The sequence below is a fragment of the Lactuca saligna genome, chromosome 4 (assembly GCF_052625555.1).
Source record: "Lactuca saligna cultivar CGN05327 chromosome 4, ASM5262555v1, whole genome shotgun sequence".
NCBI classification, from domain to species: Eukaryota; Viridiplantae; Streptophyta; class Magnoliopsida; order Asterales; family Asteraceae; genus Lactuca; species Lactuca saligna.
Window position 1 is genome coordinate 18,088,552 of NC_136420.1, and position 13,056 is coordinate 18,101,607.

Here is a 13,056-nt window from a genome sequence, read left to right on the forward strand (position 1 = left end):
CCGTGGAGAGCGACAATCTCGTACAAATACACATCGACCAATTTCTCGGCCGAAGAAATCTTCCAAATGGAAAGAAAATAAGCATTCTTGTTCAGAAGATTGATGATGAACCAAATATGCTTGACTATATGTTTGTTTAGTATGTGGTATTTTGGGGGAACTCACTAAGCTTTGTGCTTACAGTTTTTAGTTTATATTTCAGGTACTTCCAGTTCGAAATGGAACAGCCCAACCTGATTGCACCGCATCACCCTATGATTTCCGCATTTAGAGATTTTGGGAATTTTTACTTTGATAACATGTTACTATGATACTCTTATGACTATTTTGATATTAGTGACGTATGATTTGAATGAAACCAAAAACAAAAATTTTATCCGTCTTTTTGGGACGTTACAATTGCATGTATAAAAGAAAGGCATTTTGGCAAGAGTTAGAGTTAGTTTTTTGGCACAAAAACACTTCTCTTTTCTCTCTACAAATCCAAGAATGAGAGAGCTTCTTCCCTCTCATGTCTTGAAATTTTTGTTGCATCTTCTCATTGCATAAGGTGCTTATATTTAAGCATTTATTTGGTATAAGTCTTAAAGCTTAAGAACAACTTTATAACAAGTGTTTACTAGCATATTTTGGTGGTTCAAAACTTACTTTGTGGATACATTATAAAGAGTTTAATATGGAGCTTAAAGCCATTTTCATTCACTTCCTATTTACCAAAAGGAATCAAAGTCTTCAAAGATTGTATCATTTTCGTTTTCTTTGGTTATATTTAATCTTTCTAAGTTCTTGCAAAATGATCATTAGTGGATATAAAATGGTTTTAGTTTATTCAAACAAAAATGTTTCCGTTGTTAATTACGTCCAATTAAAAAGACAAGTACATCGGAAATGTTTGTTACTTTTTGTACGGAAAGTTTGAAGATCATTGGTTAACAATATTTCATTGTTTTCACCATTTGCTGACTCACGTCTCACTCTAAGAAATATAGCATGAAATTGTACTATCACTTCGTTTTATTTTTCTCAATTTGACGAAGAGTAGATCTTTAGTTCTGTGGCGAGCTTCATATATTTTGCTGTTGTATCGTTGATGATTCTACTCCAAAAATAAGACCCACTTGTGAGGCAGTTACTATTTGGATCATTAGTTACATCTTCCCATGGATAAACCCAAACGATATCTTCTGCCGTGGTCCAAAAATAAATCATTTTCAGGCATAAATTTTGAAAAAGATTGACAAGTGTTGAATGTTTAAGAGAGGTGAATGAAAAATGTTTGAATGTGATGAAAAGAAAAGTTGTTGATATTTATATTAGTTGAAGAGGGGATTTAAAACTTGGAAATTTTGAAGGAAAAAAAACAGCTTGTGTTTTATAAATATGATATTTTTTGAAAAATGATATTTATTTTGAAAGTGGTAAAAAAAAATAAAAACTTTCTCTCATCTTCACCGGATTGCCAAACTACCCCTCCGATTACTCGGCATGAAGCTAAACATGAATACGAAGTTGATGTCATGTCAACTATCAATTAGCAAATGGACCATTGGCCCATTTTCAATGACCCACTAGGGCTAGGCAACCACTAGAAAATAAGTGAACTCTAGCCTTTTTATTTTAAAAGTGAAACTTACGTTGTTACTAGCCAACTAGATTAAAACTCAATTTGAATGCATATCCATAAATCAAGGCATCTTTGCTCTAAGCTTCACCAAGAAACACATTCAACCATTCTTCCTTCTAGTACTTTTCCATGGTTAGATAGCAACTTTCACTTAATAGATTAATAACAACATGTTCCACACACAAATAAAACACATACCTTTATGTCAGTTGGCAATAGCATTTAATGGTTAGTCTTATATCAAATACTTTATTAAAAAGCTAGCTAAATTAAAATAAATTAATTTTGTAGTCTTATCAAGCGCTTTCATAAAGAAAAAAAAGGAACAACACAACTTGATTGTTCGTCTTCTATCTCGGGATAAATAAATTAGAAGTACCTTATGATTATTCATAAATCTAAATTATTTTATAAATACAAAATAAACTATATGCTATTATGTGAATTGAATGATCAAATGGATAGATGTGAGTTTTAACAGGATATATTTGTTGGTTTTGTTGTAAATCGAAAAGATCTAAATAGTTTTTAACATTTGTGAATAAAAGTATTATATAATTTTATTTTATTTTATTTTATTTTATTTTTTTTGCACGATAATCAAAATTTTCATTCACATTTTACTTGAAAATTACATAGACGTAGCGGGTAAACGAGCAACAAACTATGCCGCAACCCCTTTTTGGATGACAAAACTAATTCTTTTAAACACAACATCTATAGATCTTGGAGTCATAACATTATAATGCATGACCCGTTGAACTTTATTGAGTAGCTCCACAGCTTCTGGCGCAAGGAAACCGAAAGTATCAAATGCAAAGGGTATAAACGTGTGTTGATTTTCCATGCAAGCTTTCTCATATTTTGCCACTTTGTTTGATGTAGCTTTTAAAGCAGCTTGCCCCACTGTGAAAACTCCACTCCCCAATCCCACAAGAGAGAAGACCCCCGTTAGATCCACGCATGCATGTTTTCATCCAGCCCATCCAAATACCAAGACATCAGCTAATCTAAGTGTTGATCTTCCTTCCAATGGGTCAGTCAAAAAGTTCACAGGTGCCTCTTTCTTGGCAGAAACCCCAGCGCGTCTAAATATGTCAAACAGAACATCCCTAACCAGATCGTGTCGGTACTTGAAACCCAGGAGCTCTTTACAATGAACTACATGCTCCCCAAACGAGTCCAAACACGCCTTACGAAAAACAGGGCAAGTCTCGTCAGCCGGAAATAAAAGGATCATAAGGCGATACTTAAGGATGACACGATACTCCACTAGCGATATATGCTGGCCAAGATCGTCAATAGGAATAGTCATAAGAAAATCTTGAGCATGTGGGGCCCTTAGACACTCAAAAATAGCTTTCTGCCTAATCGTCATGTCGAAGTGAACTTCCATATCTTGGACAATTTTACTAAAAAGGGCACTCGCCAATAAATGTTGGGCTGTTGGAGGGGCGGTGTCCTTATTAGTGAAACCGCAAAAGTCAAAGCCCGGAATCGTATCATGAAGACAGGCCAAAGCACAAACATAATCTGAATCCATACCACATATGCTGTTATTTCGTAAGATGTGATCTTGTAACACCCACAATTGAACAAATAAATATGTTGCAATGTGAGATGTATTCAACCGTATATGTTTTTGATATGAAAAGTCTACATACATAGTTTTTATATAATTGAAAAAAAAACTTTTTATGTTATTTCCATAAAATGATACAAAATTAAACATGAGTTTAACTAAGTTTGAAAAAATGGGTAAGCCATACTTCTAAAAGACACAAGGTGAATCCGACTAGGGGTCATTTGATATACGGTCTAAGAGTCCAAAGGGGATTGAGTAAAATAAAAACGAATTGACATGCTTGATAAGGATTAAAAAAATAAAGGATTCGGTCCAAGTTTATCATCAGTTTCGTTCCTTTCTTTGCAATTGATGGACTGGGAACAAAAACAATGTCTTTCCATTTTTGCCCTGTTATTTTTTGCACGCCTACACCGAAAAAATAGAGAAATCGAAGACAAATCTGAAGTCGTCCACTTCCACCGTTCACTTCGAGTCAATTTCTTCCTCCGATGAAGCAACCTGAGCAACCTACTTCCGACGATGAGGTGCCAGTTTCTTCCCATCTTGTTCCTGAGTTTTTTGGTATCGATTTTTTTTCTTATAACACCATATTGGTATTGATTTTTTCTGAGTTTTTGCAGATATATTTATGAGTTTTTGCTGAGATTTTCGATTGGCTAGTTGTTACCGTGATTTTATTCCTGAGCTTTTCCATTGAGTTTTTGTTCCTGTTTTGTTTAATTTTTTTGGCTGTTGCTATGCTTTTTTGTAGATTCTATGTGCTTGTATGTAATTTTCTTATAGAACTAATGCAAATGGTGTAGACTGGAATTGAAGTTAAAATTACATTAAAGATTTTGCTATGATTTTATTTTGTTGTTAAATGGTTAAATGATAGATGCCTTGTTATATGTATATGTGTATATGTGTGCATATTTGTGTGTATATTGATGTGATCTTGATCTACAATGTAACATGTTTATCATTCATTTTATCCAACAAAAGAGACGGTATAAGGGTAATATGGATATTTTTTATCATTCACCACAGTTATAAAAACAATCAAACAATATAAACTTAGTTAGAAGTAGAATTAATCAGAACTTCTAAACCAGTCAGCTTCTAACCTAGTCTATTCTAACCTAACTAGCAACTATTAAACGACCCCTTATGTCCATCATATTTGGTAAATCGTGGTAATTTTTAATGTAATTTTGAACCTTAAACAATATGAATGAAACTTTCATCCATTTATCGAGAAAATAAAGGACCAACTAGTAATTTTGTGACCATTTGAGATATAAATGTTTTTTGAACTCTTTGATCTTTTGGTAAAATACATGCAAATGTGAGGGTTTGATCTAGAAAGATTTTCTTTATAAAAAATTATATTTTTTTTTGGAAACGGTTAACGATTTTATAAAAGGGTCACACCTAGCAAGAAGCTAGATGAGCTGAGCTAGAAAAATTACAAGAAAAAATGGAGAAGAAGGAGCAGGAACAAGGAAACAAAGAAATACGCAACATTATAAAGGAACAAATGGAGACATGTTCCAATCACACCACCGAATGCTCCCGTTTGATCCCCTGTGTCTTACCTTATAGAAGACCAATGTTTGAATGTCATTAATAACCTTGGTTGGACTCCTTTTCTCCTGTTTGAAGATCTTATCATTATGAGCTTTCCAAAGACTCCAAAGCATTCCATAACATATCATCGTGAGTATTCTCCGTTTCTTCGAACATTGACTCCAGTTAGCTACAAAATGTACGAGTTCTTCTATGCTGTCTATATTCTGAGCTTTACTAGAAATTTACTTGCAAACCCGATGAATGAGCTATAAAGATAAAAGTTGGAAAATATAAGGATTTCTTTAAAATCACGTTTAAACCGAAAAAAAAACATTTGGTCTTTTATGTAATAAACTCTTATGAGCTAATTCTTTTATTTAGTTTTGAGATGATAAGTGGTTTACTTGGGAAAGACGAGGAAATAAGGATGGGAATTGGTGGTTTCTTGAGAAAAAGATGTAGGGGTTTTATGACAATAACAACGACAACGACCTATAATCTCATTTAAAATGAGGCAAGGGGAGCTAAATGTCAACAATCATGTCTCCATCAGTTGGTAGAGTGATAACATCAAACATAATACCCCCGACGTATGATACACAAATCTCATACATGGGAAACCATGATCCAACATGGGTCAAGCGACTGCAACTTGATTGTGACCTTTGTAAAATATGGGATGCTAACCTAAAATGCATATGACGAGGTGAGAAGGTAGAAAACAGATTCCATAAAATGCTATGAACATACACATGCAAGGGAATGAAAGAAAGAAGGAAAAATATGTAAAGACAACACAAGCAAATGCATTTAAAGGACCTAGGCTACTAAGTTTCCCCAAACCCTAATACTAAGTTTTCACACCCTCTTATATGAGATCATGTCCTTAAAAATAGCTATATATATATATATATATATATATATATATATATATATATATATATATATATATATATATATATATATATATGTTAAGCCTCTTCTTACTTTCTCCATAGTAGTTATCTTGTCCTTGAATTATCAACCATCAATTATTGACTCCGCTCTTTAGTTGCCTTTCTCGGTATACTATTATAATTAGGCATGTTTATACCACCACAATCGTCATTCTCTAAATATGTTGGTGTCAATGCCACATTATATATATATATATATATATATATATATATATATATATATATATATATATATATATACACACACACACACACTAGATTTTATATTTTAGATTTATTTTCTGTTTAAACTTATTGTTTTTCTTTAAAAAAAACCTAACTTTTATTCAAAAAATCGATATATTTGATATTTTTTTGACTCATAATTCTCATGATTATGTTTTATGTTTATTGAGGTTCGATTGTATATATTAGGGGTGTGCGCGGTGCGGTTTGGTGCGGTTTCGAGTCAAAACCGCAAACCGCACTGCATATGCGGTTTGAATATTTTAGAAACCGCAAACCGCACCACAGATGTTCAAAACCGCATGATGCGGTGCGGTTTATGCGGTTTAGGTGCGGTTTGATGAGTTGTTTAACATTAAATCTATCAAAAAACCAAAAACCTGACCGGATTAAAAAAAAATGATTGCTTTCATTTTATAAAAACAAATACAATTTTCGAGTTAAATCGTTTTTAATAAATTGTAACTCGTGTTATTATAGTTTTGTAAGTATCATTGTTATTGCTTTATATTGCCGTTATAATTGATATATTCTTGTAAACCATGAGATCTTGATCTAATAGTGATTTAATGTTACATTATAGATATTTGGTTATTGTAAGAAATATATTTATATACATCATTTCTAAATCGTGATTTGAAGTTATAACAAAATAAAGAAAAATAAGTATATATATAACATGCGGTGCGGTGCGGTTTGAACCGCGGTTTTATAAATACAAACCGCAAACCACACCGCATAGTGCAATGATGAACCGCAAACCGCATTATGCGGTGCGGTTTGGTGCGGTGCGGGCGGTTTGTGCGGTTTTTTGCACAGCCCTAGTATATATGCTTGCTAATTTAATAATAAAAACATATATGTACATTAGCTTGGATGCATTCGTATCACAAATGGTTCCAACATTTCTAATTTGGAGGACAAAGGTTATATATATATATATATATATATATATATATATATATATATATATATATATATATATATATATATATATATATATACTAATTTGAATACTGAAAGTTCTATGTTTTAGCTCAAAGTTCTTGCATGTAGTTTGCAAATGAACAAAAACTACAATGATAAAGGATATTGTTAACTATGATAATATTGATACGACCACTAGTGAGAAAAAAAAAAAAGAGTCTAAAAGAAATCTGTGATATAATTATAGTCAGATCACAGAAGGTTCAAATTGGATTTTCAAATATAATTTGAAGTTCAAAAATCCTCTTTCTGTTTGTTTTATTCAACATCAACAAGCTCTGAGCATCTTGTAATAAATTTTAATATTTATTTTGCCAACAAAATTAGACACATCAACATTTTTTTCTAGCTTCAAAAACAGTTTAATGGTTCTTCAAATCTTAATTTTAAAGACCACCATAAAAGAGCAGTTAGCAGAAACAACAATTCAAAAATTATGAGCCAATTAAATACAAAGTCTCTTTTTTAAGAAAAAAACTTGCATTTTTTGGGAAAAAATTGTAAGGAAAATTAACATTAAAACTACTAAAAAGTTAAGAACGAAAATAATGGAAAATGTGATAGATTCTAAAAATAAAAAGGTTTATAAAAATTCCGAATATATATGATTTTTTTTTAATATAATGTTAACAGTTAAATATATTTATTTCTATTTTCCACAGCATCGTTAAATCGTAAAGAAAAACGAATCTAAATTCACATCAGGCTAATGATTATTTTAATAAACTTGGATCGAGTGCAACTTTGTCGTACGTATTCTCAAAGGGACATAAATTATGTTTTAAATTAATTTAAATAGCCTACTATCGCCTAACATAAGCTTTGAATTCAAATACGACGTAAGAAAAAAAAAGGAAAAAAAAAAAGGAAAAAGCATGGATATTCCAAAGTAACAAGGGACATGTAATTATTGAAAAAGCACCAAAAATTCTAAAGAAAAAGAAAGGTCATGAGAATTTACCATAAAACAAGGGTAGGATTGTTTACTTGTTTCCCAATTCTTTGACATGTTGACATGTTGATATAATTGTTTCCCAATTCTTTGACATGTTGATATATACATTTTTATCATTTATCCACCACTTATATCACAGACTTAATTGTATATATTGTTGCATCTTCATCAATCGTTTTATTATTTTTCTAGAAAAGTACAATTATAAGTTATGAGAATTTATATAAAATTTAAAATTTTAGCATATAATAATTAAGCTTAATGACAGATGGCTATAACAAAATCCATGTATGGGGATGGGCGGCGTGGGATGAGATGGAGTGGGAGGGTGTGAAAATGCTTGCATGCATCTAGGATATGACTATTTATGGGGGTTCAAACTATCTTATAAGTGTGTTCAAAAATATACTCTTATACCCTTGTTAGTATTCAGAACGTTGTGTTCATATTATATAAAAATTAACAATAAATCTAATTTTTCAAGATTTTCTGGTTTTAAGTAAAATAGGTGCCAAAAATCCTCAATTGTGGTCAATATATATAAATTTTCAGTTTTGTTTCCTCTATAATAAGAGTATATATACACCACTATACCATGTTGATACCGCTAGGTTATATTCTATTTAACTTTTATTTTTAATAATCGTATACACGCTACGTGTCATATTGTATCTAGTAATGTTAGGTGTTGTCTAACATGCATGCATGCACTGAGAGTGTAAGTTGTATCTAATTACAAGTGTGTTCGTCAAACTAAGAAAAAATAAATTTATATACTAAACAATTTTTAGTGTTATTTTGATCATGATGTAGGTTTTCATGTGTACAAACGAGAGATCAAGAGTGATTGTACATCTCAGTTTATTCCATATTTTGGGAGAATGTTTTTCATATTAGTTATAAAAATATAATTAAAGTAGCGTAAATTAAATATATTTTTGTAATTACAGTAGTATTAATTTCAAAAACATTGTTTGTTTCACTAAGACGTATGCATACTCCCAAATGTCTCAAGTTCGTGTCTTCTTTAGACCATTGTTTCCATTTCTTTTTGAGACTATCATATGATGTGTCACGTCAACAAAAATTGCCCTATCAACATGAACCGAAAACAAAAGCAAAACGAATCAAATTAACAAATTACAAAGAAATATATGTTTTGCAAAACGAATCAAATTAACAAATTACAAAGAAATATATGAGATAAAATTGAAAATAAATATACTTAGAGTAAACCCTATAAAGTTTTTGAAACTTAAAGATTTTATTGTGAGTCTCATTAAAAAAACAATAAAACTTATTATATATAGAAGTTAAAAATAGTAAAACTAAAAATTTAGTTAAAAATTATAAGTAAAACTGAAAAAAAAAATTGTTAAAAAGTTACAAACATAGTTTTATACTTTTATGATATTATCTTTTTGGGGTTGGCTAATAACACACCCTATTTTATAAAGCAAATCATTTATTTCACAAAATTCATCTTCTACATAATGGCATCATTATTTGAGAAATCATCTATAAAGCAATTGTGCAAGAAACAAAATGCATTTTGTGAAATAAATAATTTTTTTCGTAACATCTATTCAAACTGTGACATTTAGTAAAGAAGCATATAGATTAGTTTAATTAATTTTTTATCTAACCCAAAAACTTAATAAGCATTAAAGTTAACAAACATATACATGTACAAGAAAAAAAAAAACCATCACAAGAAATATAATTTATCTAGTTTTGCTTTTGGGCTTACAGAACAATGAACCCGACCCGAACAAGTTCATATTATAAGCCGGTGGAATGTTCAATATAGGGTTGACTTTATTCACATCACCGGAGTTCTTCTTCGTTGCCGACCTCCGACAAGAATTATCTCCCGTACAACTATGATGTATCCGTACCATTGCCGGCTCTTTGCCTGAATTCAACTTCCCTATACCCACCGGAGCATCGTTTTCCTTCGGATTCAATGCAGAATCAGTTGAATTACTCTGTAACAGTCGTTTTAACGATAAAGAACGGAATAACCTTTTTGGGCCTCTACCATTCTCAGAATTCAAACTTGTGCTTCGTGCAAACTTCCAAAACGACGTCGATGAAGATTTCTCTTGTTTGTGTTGTTCGTCGTCGTTGTCAGATAGAAGCTCTTTCAGACGTTTTCTATGTACGTGCATGGTTATATTTTCTGGTAGTGGTGTTTTGGGTTTGGGAAGAAGGTTTTCGGGTTTTTTGATTTGTGTAGGGAGGAGTACTCCGTCGTAGAATAGCTCGTCTGCGGAGGTGATTTGTTGCAGAAGGTTCAAGGTGATGCAAAATTCGAAGGTGTTGGTGACGGCGGTAGCTGCTGTGGTGGTGGTGGTGGAGGCGGTGATGGTGTCGGATGATTGGTTGTTGAGATCATAGGAGAAAGAGATTCTTGGACTTATAAAAGGTTCAGAAACATCAACTGCCATGGCTGATGGGAAGTTGTTTGGATAAGGGGGAATGGGAGAATTTATAGGCTAAAAGGCAAAAAACCATGATTTCTTTGTGTGAATTTGAAGTCAAAATGATTGGGGTAAATTTCTTTACCAAGCCACGAATAATTATGTCGACAACAATACTGCAATACGTACTTCTATCCTTAATAATTATTCGATATTTAATATAAAAAATGTTTTTGTGTGAATGTCATGTGCTAATTTGGTCAAAAATGTCATATGTCATATCTAGAGGATGTTTAAATGTGTAGTTTCTGAAAATGATTGTGTGATATTGAATTATTTCATATAATTAGTTGTAATAAAAAATAAATTATAAAATATAGAATATAATATTATATAAACATATAACATGTTTAACTTTAATTCTTTGCTTTTGTGAAGAAAGGGATGACATGCACAATTTATTGGATACCTTACTTTGAATTTTAGAAAAAGAAAATGAATTACTTGAGGGGACAAACTTGAGGTGAAAGGGTCTAAAAGGCAAAGTTGAGGGTGACATTGTTGCTCACTTTCAATTAGCTTGCATAAAATTTCAAACACTAGGTCTCCTTTTTCATATTCTTAAAATAAATTGATTGTTGGAACCGTAGATGATAAAACAATAATAAAAAAAAAAATGATGGGTGGAACTAGAGATAAAAAATAACAGTATAAAACTAAAACTGATCAGTCACTGACTCTAAAATCATTCCAACAAAAAAAAAAAAAAAAAAAAAATTAAAACAATTAGGATAGGTTTAAGTTATGTATATCGTTAATTGATGATTTCATTCAAAGTTATGCAAATATATATTGATTTGTATATATAACAAATTGAAAATAATATGAAAAGAATATTACAACTTAGTAACATACAAAAACTAAAACAACTATGATAAAAATTAAGAAAACCTATCAAACACTTTTAACTCGTACAAAACGAATAGGGAAAATGACTTATTAAGGTAACTAACTATTTCAATTGTCCATATATAGGTAATGTTCTTTTTTTTGTACACATTAAGGTAACTAACTTGTTTTGTTTGTTCACATTTAGGTAATATGACCGGCTATCACCTGTTTTTGCTTATGTGGCATCCACCTGGCATTACGTGGCATGGTGCATATATGGGAAAATGACTTATTAAGGTAACTAACTATTTAAATTGTCCATATATAGGTAATGTTCTTTTTTTTATACACATTAAGGTAACTAACTTGTTTTGTTTGTTCACATTTAGGTAATATGACCGACTATCACATGTTTTTGCTTATGTGACATCCACCTGGCATATGACTTGAATACGTTACACCTACGTGGCATGGTGCATATTTTATCTTCATTCGATTACACTATAACTGTGTCATACGATTCCACCCCTAATTCTAAACCCTAGATCGATCGATGATGGCTTCTTCTTCCTCATCTTATTCTTCAAAATGACAAGATGAATTTCAAGCTGATTATCGATTGCGGTTTACCATCTCGTGTGAAGATTTCAAGAACTCCTGCAACATATTCAACAATATTGATTTACCATCGAGTTTTAACGAACTCTAAATTTTCTTCCATGGTTGTCATGAGTTCTTGAAATCTTCACACGAGATGGTAAACCGCAATCACATGGATGATCGGCTTGAAATTCATCTTGTTGTTTTGAAGAATAAGATGAGGAAGAAGAAACAAAACAAGTCATATGTCAGGTGGATGCCACGTAGGTGTAACGTATTCAAGTCATATGCCAGGTGGATGTCACATAAGCAAAAACATGTGATAGTCGGTCATATTACCTAAATGTGAACAAACAAAACAAGTTAGTTACCTTAATGTGTATAAAAAAAAGAACATTACCTATATATGGACAATTGAAATAGTTAGTTACCTTAATAAGTCATTTTCCCATATATGCACCATGCCACGTAATGCCAGGTGGATGCCACATAAGCAAAAACAGGTGATAGCCGGTCATATTACCTAAATGTGAACAAACAAAACAAGTTAGTTACCTTAATATGTACAAAAAAAAGAACATTACCTATATATGGACAATTGAAATAGTTAGTTACCTTAATAAGTCATTTTCCCAAACGAATATCAACAAACATTTTGATATATTAGAAACTACTTGATATAATAATATACATGTCTTGTGATAATTCTTTAGAAGTTCACATTCATTACTACACATTGGACTAAAAAAAAACTACATACTATGAACATGCATGCTTAATTATTATTATTTTTATGTTTTTAACTATTTTTTAATAACTTTAATGTTTCAACACTTTTAGAAGTAGAAACAAAATTATAATATCCCAAAAACCATGATAAATTTTTTTATTTCTAAAAAATATTTTTCATAAAACCATAAAACTATAAAACGTATTTTTCAAACCAAAGCCATAGAAATCGGCGTATCAAATAATCTCTCAACACAAAATCAGCAGGAGGATGTATATGATCACGTCTTCGTCTTGTCACGATCATCTAAAGTACCTGAAACTTTGAAATCAACAATTATAAGCCAAAGCTTAGCATGCTCTCCTAAAATACCCTATATAACAATACATATACAATGCATGTATACCGGGCCCACAACATAAAACTGGATTGCCTATGGGCCCACAACCATCAGACTAAATTGCCACCAGTCCCACATTCTTCAGAATGGATTGCCCATGGGCCCATAACACACGACTGGATTGCC

At 31.4% G+C, this 13,056-nt stretch overlaps 2 protein-coding genes across 2 annotated transcripts; both read right to left on the reverse strand.

Annotated features, from left to right (window-relative positions):
- Positions 1-2,597: 2,597 nt before the first annotated feature.
- Positions 2,598-3,002, reverse strand: LOC145039336 (uncharacterized). The gene has a single exon (XM_078987406.1). The coding sequence runs from the start codon at positions 3,000-3,002 to the stop codon at positions 2,598-2,600; it is 405 nt and encodes a 134-aa protein (XP_078843532.1).
- Positions 3,003-8,794: 5,792 nt separating this feature from the next.
- LOC145038331 (uncharacterized) lies at positions 8,795-10,377 on the reverse strand. Its single transcript, XM_078986724.1, has 2 exons — positions 9,637-10,377; positions 8,795-8,978 (listed from the first exon to the last, which is right to left on the reverse strand). Exons 1-2 carry the CDS (start codon positions 10,334-10,336, stop codon positions 8,959-8,961), a joined length of 720 nt encoding a protein of 239 aa, XP_078842850.1. The 5' UTR covers positions 10,337-10,377; the 3' UTR covers positions 8,795-8,958.
- Between the last annotated feature and the right edge of the window lie 2,679 nt (positions 10,378-13,056).

Excerpts from the sequence above, each read along its gene's own strand:
- LOC145038331 (XM_078986724.1), bottom strand. The coding sequence starts at position 10,336 with ATGGCAGTTGATGTTTCTGAACCTTTTATAAGTCCAAGAATCTCTTTC. Across the intron at positions 8,979-9,636 it reads CGGGTCGGGTTCATTGTTCT|GGCAATTTTTGTTGACGTGA; the intron begins GTAAGCCCAAAA and ends TCATGTTGATAG.
- LOC145039336 (XM_078987406.1), bottom strand. The coding sequence starts at position 3,002 with ATGACGATTAGGCAGAAAGCTATTTTTGAGTGTCTAAGGGCCCCACAT.